This window comes from Takifugu rubripes, chromosome 21, assembly GCF_901000725.2.
Source record: "Takifugu rubripes chromosome 21, fTakRub1.2, whole genome shotgun sequence".
Lineage (NCBI taxonomy): Eukaryota > Metazoa > Chordata > Actinopteri > Tetraodontiformes > Tetraodontidae > Takifugu > Takifugu rubripes.
The window spans coordinates 4,613,631-4,636,060 of NC_042305.1; the positions used below are offsets into that span (position 1 = coordinate 4,613,631).

The 22,430-nt window shown below is 42.0% G+C and overlaps 1 protein-coding gene across 2 annotated transcripts; it reads right to left on the reverse strand.

Moving 5' to 3' along the window:
- Window positions 1-1,044: 1,044 nt before the first annotated feature.
- Window positions 1,045-21,556, reverse strand: arid3c (AT rich interactive domain 3C (BRIGHT-like)). Of its 2 annotated transcripts, XM_029829781.1 has the most exons (9): window positions 21,447-21,556; window positions 20,896-21,045; window positions 19,808-20,360; window positions 16,344-16,416; window positions 13,663-13,846; window positions 7,831-8,075; window positions 7,478-7,747; window positions 2,612-2,701; window positions 1,045-1,679 (listed from the first exon to the last, which is right to left on the reverse strand). In XM_029829781.1, exons 3-9 carry the CDS (start codon window positions 20,348-20,350, stop codon window positions 1,486-1,488), a joined length of 1,599 nt encoding a protein of 532 aa, XP_029685641.1. In that variant the 5' UTR covers window positions 20,351-20,360; window positions 20,896-21,045; window positions 21,447-21,556; the 3' UTR covers window positions 1,045-1,485. The 2 variants fall into 2 exon arrangements, with proteins under 2 accessions (XP_029685641.1, XP_003974568.1); XM_003974519.2 differs by lacking the exons at window positions 20,896-21,045; window positions 21,447-21,556 and having other exon boundaries at window positions 19,808-20,387.
- Between the last annotated feature and the right edge of the window lie 874 nt (window positions 21,557-22,430).

Genomic DNA, 22,430 nt, shown 5'->3' on the forward strand with positions numbered 1-22,430 from the left:
CATTACACAAGGGTTAAACCTGCGATCTTCTTGCTGTGTGATCGTAATCTCATTTCTTTCGTCACCGAAAACTACATATAATTCAACACACCAGTGCCAACTAGTGGTGTTAATCTGTCCCGACAGTGACACAAATCAAAATCAAATCAAATCAATCTTTACTTATATAGCGTCTTATACAATCAAAATTGTTTCAAGGCGCTTTCCAGAATCCCAGAGCCTAACCCCAGACAAGCAACAGTGGCAAGGAAAAACTCCCCTTTAACAGGAATAAACCTTGAGCAGGACCAGGCTCATATAGGGGGACCCTGCTGCTGATGGCCGGCTGGGTAGAGAGAGGAGAGGAGAGGAGAGGAGAGGAGAGGAGAGGAGAGGAGAGGAGAGGAGAGGAGAGGAGAGGAGAGGAGAGGAGAGGAGAGGAGAGGAGAGGAGAGGAGAGGAGAGGAGAGGAGAGGAGAGGAGAGGAGAGGAGAGGAAACCATTACCCAGTGGGGTGACAGAGGCCTGTCAGGTGATCATGTTTCCGGACCCCGGCAGCCTTGGCCTATAACAGCATAGCTAAGATGTGACCTAACGATTAGACGGCCCCCTAAGTATGGTAATTTGTCTTTCTATGATAGTAACTGGAACTACAGAATTAGTAACAATAAGCTTTAGCAATAACACAGTGCTGACCTGTTCTGTGAGGTTCGCATGATCTTCCCGTGCGTTCTCCTGCTTTCACCTACAGTCTCCAGACATGCATTTGGAGGATATGTATGTAAAGAAAAGACCATAAGAAAAGATCATAATGAACTACAAGAAGAACTACAGCAAGATCAGTCACATCACTGGGATTTTCCATCATGTTTAGAGTGATGACTTTCCGGCCTTTTTGGAAACATGGGCAAGAACCTTTCAATTCTGATCATTTTCAAACTAATTGAGTTCATAACATGTGTAATATCTGTAGCATTAGAACGTCATGATCCCGCAGCCATAAACATGCCTTCAACATGGCTGTAGTTAATCCAGTTTCCAATGTACTCATCTTCATTTGTCACAAATATTTAAGTGGAAGAGTTTACAGTGTGTGAAAATGCAACTGTCCATTGCAGGTTTAGCCCGGCTCAGATGATCAGAGTATGCAAATCGATCACTGGTACAATAACTGATATCTGAGTATCAGGAGAATGTCACTAAAGCTGCTCAGAGACTTAGAATCCAATACGTTTTAGTCTTTCTCATGAAATGATCATGACAATGTCATTTATTCTTGATAGTTAGAACCGATCAAAGGTGATTACTAATGTGTACAAACAGGAATAAAAAGAGGAGGACAAATATTTAACTGTACACAACACATACTTAAAAATGCATACATAAAACGTATTTGATTATTTAAATGTTGGATATTAAATTATTGTAAATACTGCCATTACTATTCAGGGATCTTCTTTAATTGCAAAATATGACCATAATGTTCTGTGCACTTGTGAGTCCTCACTACTGGTGAAAAGCAGAAGCCCCAGGGGAAGACTTTCGGTGTCCTTGGAGTGAGGAAGAGGATGGAGAAGAGGATAAAGAGCAGGAGGGCTGGAACTGTGGGGGACTATTCATTCGCCTATCCGGGGGGTTACTGTGTCTGCCGTGGTACTCTGTCACTGCTGCTATCGCCAGCTGCTGAGCAAACAGGACACCTGAGAACCAATATCGAACATTCAGAATCAAACTCTCAGTCTGGTTTGGGATTCAATTCAGACCACTGGAAATCCAAACAGTGCCAATATTAAAACAACTGGTCTAGTTGATCCTGACACCCAGAGATACTGTTCAAAACAGTCCATTGAAGTCAGAAATATGGTTTTGGTGTCAGATTTGTTTTTAATATTCAAGAAAACAGTTTGTCCTTCTTGAGGACTAATTGTGTTAAGAAGATACTGTATCTGTCAGCACCTTCACTCGCATTGATCTGATGTATGAATAATAGCTAAATTTAATGGCAATAAAAGTCAAATTTTACCCAAATAGATGAAATGTTAGCACAACCACATTTTAAAGCAGCAGTGCTGAGACAATACTAAAGTATTCAGTAAATCACCGCACTTTTCCACCTGAATGTGTTTTCTATTAAAAGAGCACAATGTAAAATATACACATAGTATATGTAGTCTTAAGTAATGTATAATTTTATCACATTTCTGTGTTTCGTGTGTGTTTGGAAGTCACGTCTTGTCTTACAGCTGATGTTTTATAATCTGTAATAAGTACAAATGTCATTATGGTGACTGCTTGTGGAAAGTGGACTGAAATGATGATGAACAGCCAACATATGTATAACCTGACCCAGTCCTCATATGTTAAAGTAGAGAGCAGTAATTGCCTCAAGATGCAAGCATTTAAACCCACCCACACTGCAGGCAGACAAAAGAAAATAAGCCCAATCGACCTCAAATCCACAGGCCCAATTTTGAGATACTTAGCTTTTTTAACTCTATTGGACTCCCACTTCATTGCAATAGATTTTATTGCAAAGACATCAAATTGCAAAGAGGACTAAGCACCAGGGTGCTGCTATAACTTATTGAATTTCCTGCCTCCAATTACATCAGCAAATGCCCCCTCTATTTACCTGTGTAGACAACTCCATTTATTTCTATTGACATGTTGATGCTGCTAATGCCATTGGTAGACAGGTTCAATGTGGTCTCTTGTCTATCATCTGTCAAGAGAGGAGGCAGAGAACAAGAAGGGGAAAAACTCAATATGTGCATTTAGAAAGTGAACAGTAGAAGCAGGAGCAGCCTGATGAAGTATTGGTGATAATTCATTGAGTGACAGAATAAAGCGAGATGCTGAGGAAAATAACTGCTGACAACAGTTTGTAAATGTCAGTAACAGGCTAATCCTGGAGCACTTGTAAATCTGGATGTATGAGTGCGGTTTTGAAATAAAATTTGGGAAGAAAATGGAGCACACAGTGCTCTCAGTGAGCTGCAGTAATATTAAACCATCACATTTGAGTATCTAACACTGCTTCTGCACCTGTACCTGCTCCACTCACCTCAGCACCACCCCTGAATCATGGTCTTGTCTTTTCACTGCAAACCTTCTTATTCCTTCCATCCTCTCTGCCTTTCTGTCAATTGCAGCATCTACTCTTCATTTTAGCACAGATAAGGTCTGCCAGCCTCTGGGCTCCTGCTGAACTCCATCCAGGTTTTTTCACATGCTGCATTTGTTTCACTCACTCATCACCTACACAAATCTTCCTCATCAAATTCTGGGTTGCAGCACATTGATGAAGCATTCCGCTGCTAGGAAGTTTTTTTTCTGCTGACAATTTTTTTCTGTAGTACTTCCTGGTCCATTTACTTAGCGTGTACTTAAACCCAATTAACACCAGACTGATTAACATGTAGAACCAAACTCCTGCTTGTCTTTACCATACTTCATTAAAATAACATTGTTGTTAAAGGAGGACAGTAGTTACAGTATAAGTTGAACATTGAGCAGAGGGGGAACAGACTATTTAAAGTAAAAATTATGATCTTACCAATACACTGAGAAAAGATTTCCGCCACAGTAGCTAATTTTTGAAGGGATACATTTCAGAACAAATATTGCATGACCCAGGGCTAAAGAGTGTGGATACACTGATAATGAGGTAACTGAACAGGACACTAGAAGTATAAGTGCTAAAAAAGATAAAGGAAACATTTCATGATCACTGTGTCACTCCAAGTTGATGACATTTCCGGGACTTTAACACGTCCTCTTCGGAATCAATAATGTTTGTGAAGAAATTTCACCTGCTGTTGTGCAAGTGGGACAGACAACCAGTTTAACGAAGAGATGACTACCAGGTCACCGCCATTAAGGTGTGGATTTGCAGTTGGGGGCCACAAGTCAGTTCCCTTTGGTTGTCTCTATTGATTCTTGGCTCAGCAGTCCAGTTGGCATTTGCCAGAGAGTACCAGAATTGACATAATCACTGCTGCTGCCCTGTTAGCCCTCATGACCAGTTTGGTAGTGGTGCAGCAGCTTTAGTCTAACTGCAGAAGGATTAATTATGCAATCAATGGCAAAGGTCTGATAGAACTTTTTCAGGGGAATATTTCTGGAAGCTGAACGTTCTGACCTGGCCCATGTTTTGGAGCTGGCTCAAATTCTTCTGACATTGGTGTTGGTAATACAGAAACACTTATATCTCGCTCCTGGGAGGGAAAATCATAATTAAATCCATCCCTCTTCTGACAGCTCTTTCCTTGGGGAGGTCACAGTCTGTGTTTGTGTGTTGGGGCCTGGAACCCATCCTAGATGCCTTCAGCGGGAGAGGAGGCCACACCATGGACAAGTCACTGGTTACCTTGAAGGGAAATGATGGTGGAAAATATCCTAGACTCACTTCAAAAGGACCATGTTTGTAGTTGCACTGGTGAGGGAATTTTGGGCACACTCGCTCCACAGCAGATGCCCACTCTATTGCAGCCTCCAGCTCCAGTCATTGGTCATTTTTCTGGTCATTGGGCAGTTGTATGTGGGTGATAGGAAGTGCCTCAGCCCACCACCTCTGTTTAAGGATGGTTTTTCCAATTTGACACGAATGGCTTCCTTGACATCCCTCTCAAACCAGCAGTCTTCTCTGGCCAGTGCCCTTACTTGGCTGTCCTCAAAGGAGTGCCCGCTCTCCTTTAGGTGTAAGTGGACTGCTGAGTCCTGACCTGAAGAGGTGGCACGTCTGTGTTGTACCATCTTCTGTGGAGAGGTTGTTTGGTTTCACCAATGTACAGTTCCTTGCATTCCTCCTGGCACTGTATAGCATGAACGACATTACATTATTTATTTCTTGGTCTTTCGAGTGTACCAGCCTCTGTCTGAGAGTGTTACTTGGTTTAAACTGAACCAGCATGTCATGTTTTTGGTGGATCCTCCTAAATTTCTCAGAGACCCTGGAGAGATAGGGGATCGAAACGCTGTGGCGTTTGTTTTTCTCCTCTTCTTTGCTGGGGTCTGGTTTTCTTGAGGTCTTGGTGAAGGCCCAGTCTGGGTAACCACATGTTTTGAGAGCTGTCTTAATGTGGTCCTGTTCCTTCTTTCTGCCTTGGGATGTGGTGGGTATTTCTTTGGCCCAGTGTTGGAGGGTTTTGATCACTCCCAACTTGTGTTCCAGTGTGTGGTGAGAGTCAAACTGGAGGTACTGGTCGATATGTGTAGGTTTTCTGTAGACTTCAATGGTGAGGTTTCTGTCCTTGAGTGATCTTGACTGCCCTGGATAACTATGACCTGGACTAGCCCTTCTCCACGTCTACATTCAGCCTGTTTTTTGAAGGGTTTAATGTGGGTAAGGATCTTTCAGGTAGGAAATCAATTCAACAATCAAATGTATATTGAGGTGGTGGAGGAAGAGGAAGATCCTTATTAGAATACCGAGCTGGGTCATGGTAGGCAAAGTAGGCATTACTGATGGAAAAAAACAGGGGTGGCTTAAGACAATGACTTGTTATCATAATGTGATCAAGTTAAACTGAATTAGTCTGCTTGAGTGCCAGAGAGCTCAAGAAGGGTTGAAATCATCACTGAGTTAGTGGCTAAATAACTACCATTAACAGCTGTAGCACTGTGAGGAATGTTAAGGGTCTCTAGTTTGAGAACTAAGTGCAGGGCTAAATTCTAATCTATAACCCATAACATTCTGCATCTAATTATCTAGAAAGTTCAGAAAAAACAGAAATGACTTCTGGTTTGGTCAAAGTTTGGGTCATCAGAATCAGCAAAATTTTGGTACGTTTGGCTACACTCTGCAAGAGGAAGGGAAAAGGCCCTGGCTGATCACAATACAAACACTCGCCTGAAGCAGCAGGGTGGTTTAGTGGGACAGAGATACACTACTGTGTGGGTGGCCCATTTACACAGGTGGGCCACTTGCACAGGTGAGGCAGGTGGTGCCTTAGTACACTGGGCAATTAGTCTAATCGTGGCCTGGGTGGAAAGAGGAAATTGACAAGAACCACCTCAGGTTGGCAAATATGAATCCTAATAGAAACAGGAGATTCAAGGTTAGTTGCTGATCTTTCCAGCCTGCTCCACCAACAGTGTTCTGGACTCAATTAAGTAAACCACCACCACACTGCTCCACTGGTGGAGACAACAAAAACCCATTCGCAAGGGTTTCTCAAATGATATGGATAATGTAGCACGTTCTTAAGATTTGCAGCAAACTCAGTAGCCATTCATGTTAGTGACTGGTTAGCTGTTCTACCTACTGCCTTAGCTGGGGCTTCCAGAGAACACTAGAATACCATAGAAGTGCTCCAGGTCCGGAGTGTAGGATTCGTGGGCTGAGCTGGTGATCCTGGAGAGAAGATTTGAGTGAGTTTGGCCTTGTTTTTGGCAGAAAGTGCCCTGAGTAACACCATGCTGACTGACCAGTGAGCTTTGTAAGGACAGAGCCCCTTGCTTTTGTTTCGTTTCGTTTTCTGTCGCTTATCCGGATCCGGGTCGCGGGGGCAGCAGCTTCAGGAGGGATGCCCAGACAGTGTCAACATAGCTGGTTCGGGCTGGGCCACCAAGCGCTCGCCATCGAACCCTGGCTCCAGGGTGGGGCCCCGGTAACCCTCCGGGCCAGGTACGCGGCTTCTCTTTTAGATGTTCCATGATGGGTCTTGAACCATTCTTTGTCTGACCCTTCATCTAGGACCAATCTGCCTTGGGAGACCCTACCAGGGGCAAACTGCCCTGGACAGCATAGCTCCCAGGCTCATTAGGGTACGCAAACTCCTCCACCACAATAAGGTGATGGTTCACGGAGGAGTTGCTTTCGTTGCTTTCGAGAGCCCCTTGCATCTGAGATTATATGGACCTGTCCATTGGTTCATGCCATTGCATCATAAACCACTGGCAGAGGTGAGACTGAGGAGTCCAAAATACTTCCTTGGTAGAGATAAACAAATGTGTTCAGGGGGTCCATGGAGCCGAAAGCCTGAATAAATGTACCTCTTGGTAAGTGGTGCAATCTGACAAGAAGTGAGTTTTCTATTGGAGGCTTTTCACCACTCTTGACAAGGTGAGATGCAGGAAGTCTGAGCAAGAGCAGGTGTGGGGATCAAACAGCCTGTAGCATCACCCCTGCACCCAGAAATCCTCAGACACACATGAAGGAAAGTAGTACAGTAGGTGCTGTATACTAATCAATGCTATCAGTCACTACTAAAATTGAATACTGTGCAAAATCTTAGAACCTAAGATTTTTACACTTATTTATTCATTTAAGTCTGGATCACTCAAGGTTTAACAATAGAAAGACAAAGTAAAAGACTGTACTAATTATTAGGAATATCATCTCTATTTCCAGAATTCTGCTACCCAACATAATATCCATGATTAAAAAGAGAAACAAGATGAGATTTTTGTTTGTGTTTAGTATTAGAATTTTTAAGGCACAAAAGACATAGACACAGGCAAACACAGAGACAAGTGAGTTAATGATTTACTTTACCTCTGTTACCTAGTTTAACATTGAGGGGAAAGTGGGTCGTCATCGCCAGCATGTTCTTCTCCAAGGCGTGTTGCACAATCCTCTGCTCTCCAGCCACCATCATCAAGTTTTTTTCTTGCTGATCACTAATGATCTTTTCTTGCAACTGCTCCTGGGCTGCTGTTTGCACAGCTGGAGTGGCCTGTACAGCTATAACAGTGGAACTGGGAGGACTCGACAACACAGGCTGAGTCGTTTGGTTTGGCATGTAGCTGGACTTCATGGGCTTTTCTGCAATAAAAGGCAATAAGGTCTATATGTGGAATTGTGTTTTGAAGCCTTATAAAAAGGTGTATATAGTTATATATGTTTACCTTTCTTGATGACAGGCACTTGAGAGATATGGGCAGTGTTGTAAGTGGGCATGGCTAAGTGTGACAGCTGTATCTTTGTTGGGGACAGGACACTGGGGGTGCCCACAGGAGAGTAATTGAAGATGTTGGCACCATAGCTCTGCCGACGGCCTTCTCGGCGGTTGCTGTCAATAGCAGCCTGAAGCTCACTGGGGGAACTCAATCCCTTCTTTTCACATTCATATGGATAGAGGTATTTCATATACCTGCAGGATAGGAAAGTGGTTAAGAATGGAGATATGCAATACATCAAAAGGAACCCCTGACTATGAAGATATTTAAACTTTATTAGATTGCTTTGGGGCATAAACAAATAAGATATATGAATGTCTCAGATTTCATTATATTTAATCTAATAAAATATTTTAGTAGAAACTCGGGCTTACATGCACACAGTCAGGGTAAAGTGCGACTGGTGGAAGAGGCTCACATAGAGAGGGCAATGATGTCTGTGTAGATTCTCAATCATCCAGGTCATCGTTATCCAAGGTAGTTTTCTCTGTCAACTGGACTGTGTTTCTTCTCTTTGAAAATGTTTCGCCTTCTATCCAGAAAGCTTCTTCAGTTCTGAACTCACTGAGGACCGAGTTTGAAAATATAGCCCCTGTGGACTATTGGCATGTTAATGATCTGAGTGGTCACCTGAGAGTCGTTGGCAGGGTTGTTGGTAGGGTCGTTCACCTAGTTTCGGTTGAGGTGTCTCCCCTTTGTCTGCTGGCTCACTTGGTGGTGAGTCACCAGGTCTCCTGGAATGGTGTGAACGTTTGGTTTGTTGTTGTAAGGAGTGGAAGACTGCATTGTACGTGGGCGATAGGAAGTGCCTCAGCCCAGCTGAAGAAACACAGTCCAGTTCACAGAGAAAATATCTTGGATAGAGGGCAATGATCTATAACATCGGTCTACAATGCTTACTGAGAGGGAGATGTTGTAAAGATACATGATTTCCCACAGCTGTGAGAGGTAATGCAATATCTTATAAATGTGATCATATCATATCATCACGTGATCATTATATTACTGCAATTTGGTTCTCTAAATCAGGAGAAGAGTGCTGAGAGTAGGAAAATGCCCTTTTTGGCAACTGAATCCATCCATATGCCTTTTCCTACTTTTGCCTTCAGTTTCTTTGAGACAAATATCCTTACCTTAAATGTCTTTCATTTGATAATTACACCCTAAAGCAGCACAATGCGTAACTTTGACAATGCAGTGAAAGTAAGTCATGAGTGTGAGTTGTTGAGCATGTTTAGAACAACTTTGATGTACTTGGCCCCAGAATGCAATGTGCAATTAGATATCATGGCGAACAATAGAAAACTCCAACTCCAACTATAGAAAAACTAGAATTTACTTATAAATTATTCTAAACCAAGACACTATTACACTGTTTTGAATGCTCCTTTAAGAATTCCATCCATCCATCCATGCTCTACCGCTTATCCGGGGTCGGGTCGCGGGGGCAGCAGCCTAAGAAGAGAAGCCCAGACTTCCCTCTCCCCAGCTTCTTCCAACTCATCCGGAGGGATCCCCAGGCGTTCCCAGACCAGTCGAGAGACATAGTCTCTCCAACGTGTCCTGGGTCTTCCCGGGGGTCTCCGACTGGAGGGACATGCCCTGAACACCTCACCAGGGAGGCGCCCAGGGGGCATCCTAACTAGATGCCCAAGCCACCTCATCTGGCTCCTCTCAACGCGGAGGAGCAGCGGCTCTACTCCGAGCTCCTCCCGGATGGCAGAGCTTCTCACCCTATCTCTAAGGGAGAGCCCAGCCACCCTACGGAGGAAGCTCATTTCGGCCGCTTGTACCCGTGATCTTGTTCTTTCGGTCATTACCCAAAGCTCATGACCATAGGTGAGGGTAGGAACGAGGATCGACCGGTAAATTGAGGTAAATCTCTTCACCACTACGGACCGGTGCAGAGACCTATGAATAGACCTTACCAGGGAGGCTGAGGAGTGTGATCCCCCTATAGTTGGAACACACCCTCCGGTCCCCCTTCTTAAAAAGAGGGACTACCACCCCGGTCTGCCAATCCAGCGGCACTGCCCCCGATGTCCACGCGATGTTGCAGAGTCGAGTCAACCACGACAGCCCTACAACATCCAGAGCCTTAAGGAACTCTGGGCGGATCTCATCCACCCCCGGGGCCTTGCCACCAAGGAGTTTTTTGACTACCTCGGCAACTTCAGATAGGCACTCATATCTCCAGAGATATGAGAGCCTATCCCCAGGTCTCCCGGCCCTACTTCCTCACTGGAAGGCGTGTTGGTGGGATTGTGGAGGTCCTCGAAGTATTCCTTCCACGGATCCACAACATCCCGAGTTGAGGTCAGCAGCACACCATCACCACTATACACAGTGTTGACAGGCTTCCCCTTCCTCAGACGCCTGATGGTGGTCCAGAACCTTTTCGAGGCCGTCCGAAAGTCGTTCTCCATGGCCTCACCGAACTATTCCCATGCCCCGGTCTTTGCCTCGGCAACAGCCGTAGCTGCACTCCGCTTGGCCTGTCGGTACCTATCTGCTGCCTCAGGAGTCCCACAGGCCAGTAAGGCCCGATACGACTCCTTCTTCAGCTTGACGGCATCCCTCACGTTCGGGCATTGCCGCCACGACAGACACCAACCACCTTGCGGCCACAGCACCAGTCAGCCGCCTCAACAATGGAGGCACGGAACATGGTCCACTCAGACTCAATGTCCCCTGCCTCCCCCGGGACATGGTCAAAGCTCTCCCAGAGGTGTGAGTCGAAGCTCCTTTTGACAGGAGACTCTGCCAGGCGTTCCCAGCAGACCCTCACAACACTTTAGGGCCTGCCGGGTCTGTCTGGCATCCTTCCCCACCATCGGAGCCAACTCACCTGTAAGAATTGTTCCCCAAAATCAAATAAGGCTTAAATGTCTTCATAGTCAGATTTCCCATTAACAGCAAAGTAACATGCTGATTCAGAATAGAATACTTCATAGATTATAATATTGTATTTATAGTTATCTACAATTAAATGATGCGTCTTTGGTGGACCACATAAAATACTATTATAGATAAACAAATTACAAACGTAAGCAAAAGAATATAAATAAAATAATCTGAAGCAATAAGAAGTAGGTTCTTAGTAGAACCACTGCATGGCCATAAAAATGTCTGGTCAGTTCTTATTAATTTGAAGTGTTTGTTGTTATAGGAGCAAGGTTTTTAAAGATTTAAAGTGAAATGAAAATGGGCGGTCCTGATATTATGAGACTCTAACAGCATTAACTGCCTCTCAGGTTTGGAATCTTGGCCACTTGGTGAAGATCAGTCAATTTGAAATGTTTCAGTCGAGTTTTCGAGATAATCACTTCTTATCTGCTCATAGATTCTGACAGTGAACTTGTTTTACTGTCAGAAGCTGGTTTAGATCACATTTAGGTAGATTCCAGTTTGTTCATGTGGTTTCCTCTTCATATAATTCAATTAGTCATGGAGTTTCTCAAGGTTCTGTAATGGGACCAATGCCTAAAAGGGAGTTTTAATGTCACTGTTGCTTACTGAGCAATCAGGCCCTGGGTGACATTCTTGATTTTAGCAGAGTCTATGAATTGAATCATATTTGACAGAACTGAATCGAATCAAATACACACACTTCCGCACGTGTATCTTGGCCAATTTCAGTTGTGAAAAGCCATGTCAGGACCAGAACCAGACACAACCCCAAAAGCTGATCCAACAGGTCATAAACATGAAAAGTCAAAACTACTGAATGAACAGAATCCACGACTTTTAAATGGCAAGATGATCTAATAGGGTGGATTTAAATACCAGAGGACGAAAAAGAGACAATAAGGCCAATTTGGATGAAAAGATAAAGCCAGGGAAATCCCATATTAGCTGACCTGAGATTAAAGATAATAAACAAGCTAAATACCTATGCCCACCTTGGATAACTATTGAGGTTACAAAATACCATGTGAAAATCTAGAAGATAGCAACACAGTCCTGTGAATGATGTCCACTACCAACCAGCCGATGGCAAGAGTGATACTAGAAGTGTTTGGACATGCAGTGACATGCATGGGCCATGGGAGCATCAACATACAGGCTAATAAAGACAGCAAGTAGAGTGAGCATGCTGCCAGAACTCTAGAAAAGTACCGGAAAGAAATGACCATCACCAGTATGGCACTGTCAACATAAAAGGAGATAGTTAGGATGTTGGTTGAACAGTCCGAGCAGGGATTGACAAGGACGCAAACTGGACAGACTTGCTCCATGGAGAAGGGGTCCACTGGGACACAGAGCAGATGCTTCTCCACTCGTGACCTCTCAGTGCAACTCAATTTTACATGGTTGGTTTTGTGGCTTTTCTAGTAAGGGTTGCAGGTCTGGGTTCCAAGCATGCTGATTAGGCACTATTATTGTTATTATCATTATGTTAATGTCGGTCTGTTAATGTCTCATTGGTTTGACATTACTGAGGACTGACGCATTTCAGAAAACTCCATTCTGCCATTTCTAGCTATGTGGCAGATGACGGACGATGGAGCTATGTGGTGAGACCTGGAATGGGAAGGACGGGAAGTTTTTTAAAGCAAGGACTAGAAGTGGTTTAATCAGCTGGATGCTATTTACAGCACTGAGTGGAAAACCACCACAATCATACTGTTACTGTTACTGAGTTGAACCCTGTAGAGCCTAAACTCTGTAGTGAAAATGTGGCTTCGGCTAACACAAGGATCAGTTTTCACCTAGGATGATGACTGGGCTATACAAGAACTCAGGATACTTGAGGACAGCGAAGCACTAAGAACACCAGAGGGTAGAGGAGCACCAGGGAAGCTAGGAGCAGTGAAAGGCTCAGGAGCTAAACTCATGAGGAGAACATGAAGATACAGAGCTATAATGAGGAAGACAAGGATGTCTGGTAACTGTATTTCTCTGGAGGCTGGCCAGTCAAAAACCAAAAGCCAACCTAGAAGTGCGACCAGACAAGATGCTAACAGGCCATGGAGCAGCTGGCTGGATGCTATGCTAAATTGTGACACCACATGCTGGGAAATGCACGATAAAGCAAAGGCCTGCGAAATAAAATGAACTTAGGGCATCTGTTTTCACATGAAAACTGAAAACATGAGTCAACAAATGCAAGAAGTCCAGAGAGGAGCATGCAGCCTTAAAGTGACTAGCACCAGCACAAAGGAAGGAATTGAATTGCATTGAGCTACTCTCACTAACTCTAAATTGCACTCTTCATTAGATTTTGTTAATGAACACTATCGAGGACATCAATTATCCCCATTAATACTAAGAGCTATTCAGTAACATCTGCTTACAGAATGCTTTTTCTAACTTAGGATACACCAGGGGAGACACTAACTATCTTGGTGGTTGTTCTACAAATGAAACATTTATTAAATTTGTATTATAAAGATATTCCTAAATGAACCCATCTCTAGTCAATTTTGCAAGTTTTTGGTTTTGTCAAAAATTAGAAAGAGTATAAACAATAGGAATATTAATGTTAATACTGACACTGCATTTAAATAGCACTGACTCAGAAAACAATCCAATGCTAAAAACATTGGATTTGGATACCTGTTTACATTTTGCCACCATAAAAACAGGAAACCAGTTCCAGTAGTGGCTCTTTTTATTGCAATAGTGGAACAAAGTGACATTGTTTTCCACTCCAGCATGTCAAAAGGAAAAGGATGTGCTGTACATTTAGACCGGCACTGTAGTTCTTATATTTTCATATTGTAGGAGGACAATTTGAATCCATGTTATTTGTCATCTGGGGGTATAAGTTGTACTCACTGTGTTCGGAGTGTAAAAGCAGCACTGGTAATAGAGGTGGGAAGGTTAAGTCCTCTAGTAATCTCTCGCCATATTTTCTTATTAATGACTTCCACTAAGCCTCCTTTTTCAACAACAAGCTTGTAGAGCATGTAGAGGTCCAACACCTGCTTGGCCATGATAGGAATCCGATTCACTGGAGTTCCTGCAGAGAGTAAACACCGTATCCAAAATCAATCCTATTAACCATAGCTCTTCACATCAATAGGCTACAGCTTCTTTAGCATGACTTAGTCAAATGATTGACAACTCTATTAAGGCAGGAAATATAACTTTAAAAAAAGAAAACAGTAAAATCCTTTTCGAAACCCTGCACCAGTTACCAGTGATGCAGGGTTTCAAAAAGGATTTTACTGTGTCGTAATGAAATAATCTGTTAAACTTTCGGTTAACACAAACCGCATTTGTTAACACTGCCCTTGGTGCATTAAACAGACATTTAATACAGATGGGCATTAAATATGCTCAGACATAGACATAAACATATGCAAAACACATATATCACAAACACAACAATCTATGGAAGTAACAGCAGCTTCTATAAATGATGCACAATCAGCTTCCTCTTTAAGAAAATAATATGTTTCAAATAATAACTTGTGTCTGCAATTAATGTCAGGCAATAATAGAGAACAATTCACTGTCAGTGAAGAATCCACAATGGCTGACCCTGAGATAATTAACCCACGTTTTGCTGATAGAGTTCCATTGTACACAATGGATTTACCATAATAGCAGATCAATAACTGCAGAAATACAATGCAGCGAGGAGCTAGCAGAGCTCTGAAATATAGTCTGAGGAGGTAAAACCACATCAGAGCAACATATATGTCTTAATTTTACAGAGCTGGCAAAAAGACAGAAAAAGACTGAGAGGGGATTTTAAGGGCATGTACATGCATGACTGGAAAGGAATTATTGACTTGAGTGCAAATACTTTTATACTTTTATACTCAACTGTTACAGTCGTGATTTCAGTTACCGTTGCTGATTAGACAACACCCGACACCACTGTCACACCTCCATATATATATATATATATAGATAGATAGATAGATAGATAGATAGATAGATAGATAGATAGATAGATAGATAGATAGATAGATAGATAGATAGATAGATTTAGGTAAACACACACACATACACACCCCGTTTTTTTTTTTTTGTCTGGCAAAACCTTGAGAGAGCGACAAGTATACAGAAACGAGATTTATGTGTGTTCAATACTCAGCGTGATTCATTTGTCTCTCTGATTCAGCAGCAGATAAAGAAAAAAGAATGAGAATGGAGGCCTTTTGTCAGCACAAACTATCTCACCGGGTCATGTATCATTATGACAATAACCAAAGGTGGACGAGAAGTAAGAAATCCACTTTGCATCGAGTGTAGCAGTCACTTCTTAACGGTTAAGAGGAGTTTTAATGAGAACAGCGTGGAATATCAGTGGGCCGAAGAGTGAATTAAGCTTTTTATGCTTCGCTTTACTGCTGATGTGTTGATGTGTTGTGTCGATAGTGGAATGAGAATTTCTCTTCTTTGGCAATGAAACACTTTAAAACAATGAAATGATTTACATGGTGTCACCAGAGGAACTTACTGTTCATCTCCTTCTGTCTAACCCTCTGAAGACAGGGAGGGCTGAATGCTGTGTATAAGCCACCAAACATCACACCGTGTGTTGAATTGGACATAAATAACCACGAAGCGCCTGGACCTACACAATAAACTCCACTTTTACGACAAGGGCATCAGACCAAAGATACACCAATGGTTCTGCTGGTGAGCAAAGTATCTTTGTAGCTATTTAGTTTTAATCCATCCATCCATCCATCCATCCATCCATCCATCCATCCATCCATCCATCCATCCATCCATCCATCCATCCATCCATCCATCCATCCATCCATCCATCCATCCATCCATCCATCCATCCATCCATCCATCCATCCATCCATTTCTCTCACACCGATTCGACTCTTTTTCCCTGCATCAATATTGATATTCATCCTTTCCTTCATCTTCCTTTTGCATCTGCTTGAACCCTTTAATAGTTACTCCCTAGTCTCCCTTTGCGATGGCTGATCCACCTTGATGTGGCCTCTAACATCTGACCCATTCCAGCCGTGGGCTCTTGCACCCACAGCTGAGCCCTCTGATTTGGACACTGTCTCCAGATGATTGAACGTGATGCCTGCTAACGCTGAAGTCTTTCATTTGAAAGAACTATTTAAAAAAAAAAAAAAAAAAGACTTGCAGGGATACCCTGACTGGCTTAGACCCCTGAAGTGGCTCTAATGCTTCTTATTTGTCAGTATTAGTAAAAGTACTTTTCCTTCTTTGATTGAATACATCATCACTCTGCTCACATTGAGCAGGAAATCCTCAGTCCTCTCTCCTGAAATTGTTTCCCTGTCTTCTGTTTCTAATTTCATCTTCTTCTCACAACCACTTCACCTGTTATTATATGTCCATCTCTATTCTTAGTCCAGTTTATCTGCTGCACATCCTTCCTTGTTCCGTCCCTCAATCAACTCCATTTCTCCTTTCTTTATGTGGTCCAAATCCTCATTGCAAATCAACCTGTTAATGGGGAAATGGCATATTTTTAAGCATATTTTTTTATCAAAGTTGGAGTCACTCACCACGTTTCTGCATGAAACCAAACAGATCATCAAGGAACTCTTTTCGCTTTTCATCATCATCCAATTCATACAACTGAAACAGAAAGAAACAAATTTACCAATATTTTACACACATATTTGTTTCAGTATTCCAGTGGGTTATAAACACCTGATGATTGGGTATGTGTCTCCTACATCTACACCCCAATTTTTGGGAGTTTGATAATTTGATGATTTTAGTTTGATAGTTTGATGATTTTAGTTGTTTTTCATTAATTTTCAATAAAGTTTATCATCCCATTTAAAAAAAAAACTGGATTATGACCATTAGAAGCAGAAAGAAAAAAGCTCCACTGATACTTTGTGATGTTTAAGGCACTGATTTCTCTCTGTCTTGTGATATGTTGGACGTCACCAAACAAACAAAATACGTTTTATTCATTTTGGACTAATAGTAATGTAGTTTTTCAAAAGGGCAGAGATCTGGGAAAATAATTGATACGATTCTTTATTTGGAGGTCCAGGAGGATTTGCTGCACCGTACTGTTCCATCATGTTGACGCTGCTGAATGATGGTAAAGGAGAAATGCAGATGGTGTAAAGCAGAGGAAACATCTTGAAGGCTGTCGCTGATATTTGGAAACGTCCAAAATATTACATCTCTGGTGATAAGGAAGGCCTGTGCCTTCATCTCCTCCATTATTTTATTATTTTCCCCCTACTTGATGGAAAATGACAACTCCATGCTAGCTGCTATGGTGGCTAGCTGGTCTGAAGAGAGAGAGAGAGAGAAAGAGCACAGTCCTTGGTACATTCGCTCTGCAGCTCGAGGCGGTTGACTCCTGTGTCCCATCACACACTGATGAACTGTTCAAAGTCTTTTCTCCCCGTGTCTCTGATCTACCACACGCTGTCACATGTTGACAGCAGTGATTTGACAGCATTTATCACCTGTGATGGACTGGTTAGCTTTTGCAGTGGTCCATTTGGGCACATGCACTTTACCTTGGCTGGTACCTTGACAACATCGTGCCCTTTGGGGAAACAAAGCAGGGTCGACCGACAGCAAAGTGAGCAACAATAATCGACAGACAATAACATCAGAAGAGCGTGGACTTCAGATTTGTTCGTTTTCACAACTATCATCTTATATTAAGTCTAAACTCAGAACCTCAACCAACTTTTTCTCTGTTCTCTGTAACTGTCATTTACAGGTAGGCATTTGGAAAGGGTCTGGTTTCTTTTCTGCCATGATGGGCACCAAGCAGAGGTGATTGGATCTATGAGACGGCTCCAACACAAAAGAGTGACTGGCCCATTGCATAGGTGCAGTGAAAAGTGCTCCTCCATGGTGCCTGTTGTTGTAACACCCTAGAGAACAAGCCTCCAGAGGTGTTAGTGTGAAGGAGATCTGCAGGAGGTGTTCCACACAATCTTTCTCCGGGTCTACACAGCACTGAATGTCCTTGGACCAATGTACCTACCGTACTCGATCTGAACGCATCACATGATGGATCTGGACCCCTTGAGGTCATCAGGGGTCGTTTTCAGAAACCAAACCATTTGTCTCTTCTGCTCCCCACCTGTGGACCAAACTTCCTGAACACCTGAGTGCTGTTATGACAGTCAACGCTTTTAAATCAGGCCTGAACTGTATTGGTACCTCCAGCTTTCTCTCTTAAGCACACTTTTATTTTGCTTTGATCCTCTATGACTTTAACATATAATTTTAAACTTGGGTGGGATTCTGTGCCTGCGTGAAGCACTTTGATTAGCCTTGTGCTTAAATTGTGCTGTAGAGATGAAGTTGCTTCTCATTACTGCTGGGAGGATAATAGAATCCACACTCAAGTACAGTGACTAAACCAAGAGCTGTTGGCGGGTCTCTGGTGCCCACAGACATTAGAATGTGTATGAATAAAGCACATTTCTTGACATCTTTGACCACTAAACAGACTTCACATTCCAAGTCTGCGTTTCCATTCACACAGGAGGAGACAACAACATACAACCAGGTCTGTTTATGGCTTCGTTAAAATGAACTTTTCACTCTATTTTTATGATGTGGCGTTTTGACTGTGACTGTGATTTATTCTTCATTGATTAAATGAATAGTTTCGTAAAACATTATTGACCAATACGGCCAAAGTTGATGGCTGAATTATTATGTGGTGTTTTTTTTTTTGTTTTTTTGTTTTTTACAATTACTTCAAACAAGTCCAGTTAATTTTGTTGAAATATCTTATATAACAAAAATATTCAAATTAAAATTGAAAACAGTGATACTCACTATTCATGCACACAAAAAATGATTCATTTTCCATAAATTTATGAATCAAAGAATGAAATCCTTTAAATAAAAAAAATAATAACAAGAATAGAACCCTGTATTATCTCTGAAATTCAGCCCATCCGTATACACCGTAATCAATGTATGGAGACTACATAAATGTATTATACACGCACATAATGTATTTCTGTAAATCGAGGAAAGATTAACAGCAATTATAAGAAAAGCCGCAATCAATTGTTCAAATTGATCATCATCATCATCATTATCAGCTGTTTCTGCCTCCACATCACACAGGCTGTTTAATCTTAAACAGAATTTTTGCCATTAATTTTTGAAGGGATGTTAAAGTAGATCTAAATATAAAATTAAAGAATCAATAAAGAGAAATCTAGAAGCTCTGGAGATATGAGGGAACATCTGAGTGTATTTTAATCAAACACATTTAATCATTTTTATATGTGTGCAATAGATATTTAAAGTGACAACAAAGAGTTCATAAATGAGGATTGGTTCTGCTCTTTATGAGACATTTGCAGCCTCTGAAGTATGTTTAGTTTGTTCGCTCCTCTCTGACTTTTTATTTCAAATGTCATTGTTCTAAGATCAATAATATTGAGTGGCTTTATTGCAATAACTGAACATCTATTTGGACATAAATGACCGCGGTAAGAGTTTAAAGGTTTTTTTTCTTGTTAAATGAACCTGCTGAATCTTTTCTTGTGTCAATTAGAAATTGTAACGTTATTAAGGAGCAATTATAACTGCTCAAGTGTAATTTATTTTGTTAATATATGAAATAATTATCATGAAATGTATTAACTCGATGTCATTCTCCCTATATTTTCAACAAACTGACGCCTTTATTCAACTAACTGACCTAAATTGCAACAAACTGATTATTGCTCATTTAAGTAAATAAATTTCAGAAGAAATGATAGTAGAAAAAATATAATTTTCTTTGAAGTGTTCGGAGTTCAGGAATTGAATGCTTGTTTAAAGTAACCATTGGTAAACTATTTAAAAACTACTGGATGAAGCTTCTGAATCAAACAAACCTTTGAAGCCGCTGAGTTTTGCCAAGTTTATTGGAAAATAAAATCATTTTATTCGGACTGGAAATGAAGCTTTTTTTCATCAGCTTCATTCACTTATGTTAAAACAAGATGTTCTTCCTTGTGGGTGAGGTTCTCACCTGCTTGAACTGCTCCTCATAGGTCCATCCATGCTGTTGGGTGGACCCGGCTGATGGAGACTCAGCGCACCGCGCAGGGGACACGCACGTTGGGATTGCGGACATCCCAAACATCGGGCTGTTCTGTGGAGGCACACAGAGACCCACGGCCGAGGACTGTCGAAGGTAACTGTTCAATTCGAAGTCTTCGTTGTCCGTCGTCTGCTCTGTAGTCTCAGTCTCATCCGTGTCTTCTTTATCACGTCCCGCATCCGTACTTGGCGCATCCGCATTTTCGTGCGTTCTGCGGATCTTTAGACCTGAGAGTGGAACTCCGGACAACGAGTTGGTAACTTCAGCTGTCAGAACGTCCTGCATCGCGGTTTGGTAGCGGTGGAAAGCCCTCACACGTCGGTTTATGTGGGATTCCACAAAGGAGTGAACCTCCGTCTGCGTCAGGTTGAGCTTCTCCTCCAGAGCCAGACGCGCTGCCTGCTGGCGCTGCAAGTTCTCCATGACCGCCTGGAGCTTCGTACCAGCGCCGCCGTGCTGGGGACACTGCATGCCGGGGAACCTGCTTCGAGAGGACGGCTCAGATCAGCGTCAGTAGCCACCCACTGACTAAAGTTTCCCCGTAAGATGCGCCAAAATGTTGTCAACAGCAGGAATTATGGTCTTAAGTGAGAAATTGAAAAGATCTTGAGCAGAGTTGAGAGTTGAATCTGTTGATAACCGGAGAGAAAATGTCTTGAGGAAGAGATCAGCCCTCTGGTCAATAATAACTGCTCAGAGAAACTGACCACTGTTTGCTCAGTCAGTGTTACTCAAGTCCAGGACTTCTAAAATAACAGTTTAATTAACAATGAATTACTACTTATTAAACTTTTTAAGACTGTATTCATGCCATGGGGAAAATATTTTGTTGTATCTGCAGAAAAGTGCTAAAACATTGTAAAATAATAAAAAGCATTGCAACGACGTGTGTGTAAAAAGAGATAGAATCTAAATGTGAATACTGATAATGCTGCTATAGTGCTGTAACACAGAAAAAACTTCCAGACCTCTCAGTTATGTGTCATGTTGAACATTTTGAGGTGATGAGGGATGACCTGTGGTTGTGTTGTGGAGGAGCTGCTCTGCAGGGAGGAAGAGGTCCATCTCAGCCTGACTGTCACCCACCACCTCAGAAGAGTCCGTTGGACAGTCCACAACAATGATCCTGCTCAGTCCATCGGCATCAAACATTGTCGAGTTTAAACCTTGTTTTTCAAAACATGAAATATGTCATAACAGAGTATGAAACACAGCATTATTTATTTTTATAATGCTGGAACTTGCAGAATAATCTGGTTTAATATATTTGACATTTAATATTAAAATTGAGTGACAGTCTCAACGATTGTAGTATAAATATTAAATAAGTGATACGCCAATCTTTATTTATTTTCCATTATTAACTGACGGAAACAAAGAGGAATTCTGTGCCTACAAACCATTCTGTGCCCACTGATGAAATGCTACATGGACCTGATTCATTCATGACCTACAGAGGTTCGAAAACTCCGACTGCAGGTAATATTTAATTCAGTGGATTTTTTCTGGACAATCAGAGTCCCTCCTCCAAAGCAGTGTCTTATTTTATGAGATGAGAGATTCTCACATGGACGTGGACGTTGGGTCGCCTTCGTCACGGTTCCCATTTCCAGCAGTGAATGAACCTGCACCTCCCATTGTACCAGAGATCGAGGGACATGAACAGGCTCTGTGGACAGTTTCTGTACTGTAGCACAATCTGGTAGCAGCACGAGTGTCACAATTTATCCTTTACTCTTTAAAGGATCACAGCAGGATGGTCTAAATAACTTCATTCACTAATTGAAACTTAGATATTAAGCTCCTCTGCTCTGTGTGGTCTATAAAAACATCTCTAGTGGATGAAATTCTCTGGAGAATTCCAAAATTAGCTCTATTCTATAACTATTTCAATATTTATAGAACTCTTTATGCAATATATGGTGCTGAGTTTATGGTGGTTTCAATGGGCCAGATTCACGAAACGTTCTTACGAACAAATTTGTTCTTAAGTCCCACTTACGAACATTTTTTGAAGATTGTGGCATTCACCAATTTCTTCTTATCCTGGATTTATGCGTAGGTAAGAACAAATCCTACGAACACTCAGGAGTACTCTTGCGCACATTTCAGTGCCGACATGTTGGCATGGTTGGGTTTTCTTCTCTTGTGCAGTTCAATAAAATTCAATATTACAATGATAATTCTGTCATATTTATTTATTTATTTGTTTATTTCCTATTTTTGGTGATTTACGGATAATTTTAAAATTACGTAAATGTGCCAATGACTTAACATTAATCAACCAAATTGGAAACCATGCCAAAACTGTCTTTTTATTTGATTTTATCTTGATTTATTTTATTAGGGGATCGAGGATATGCCCTGGCTCCCTGGTTGTTGACACCACTGACCAACCCTCAGACTCCACAGGAGTTTTATTCAATCAGATGCATGCGCGCAGTCGCTCCACCATTGAACGCACCATCGGCATGTTAAAGGGGCGCTGGATGTGTTTGGACACAGAGTCACAACCCCCTGAGGATGTGCGTCCTGACGCAATGATGGGGCC

What these genes read in the sequence shown, in the direction of transcription:
- arid3c (XM_029829781.1), bottom strand. Translation starts at nt 20,350, where the DNA reads ATGCAGTGTCCCCAGCACGGCGGCGCTGGTACGAAGCTCCAGGCGGTC. An exon ending in ATGAGGAGCAGTTCAAGCAG is followed by an intron (nt 16,417 to 19,807) that starts GTGAGAACCTCA and finishes TTTCTGTTTCAG; the next exon opens with TTGTATGAATTGGATGATGA. An exon ending in AGTGCCTGTCATCAAGAAAG is followed by an intron (nt 7,748 to 7,830) that starts GTAAACATATAT and finishes CTTTTATTGCAG; the next exon opens with AAAAGCCCATGAAGTCCAGC.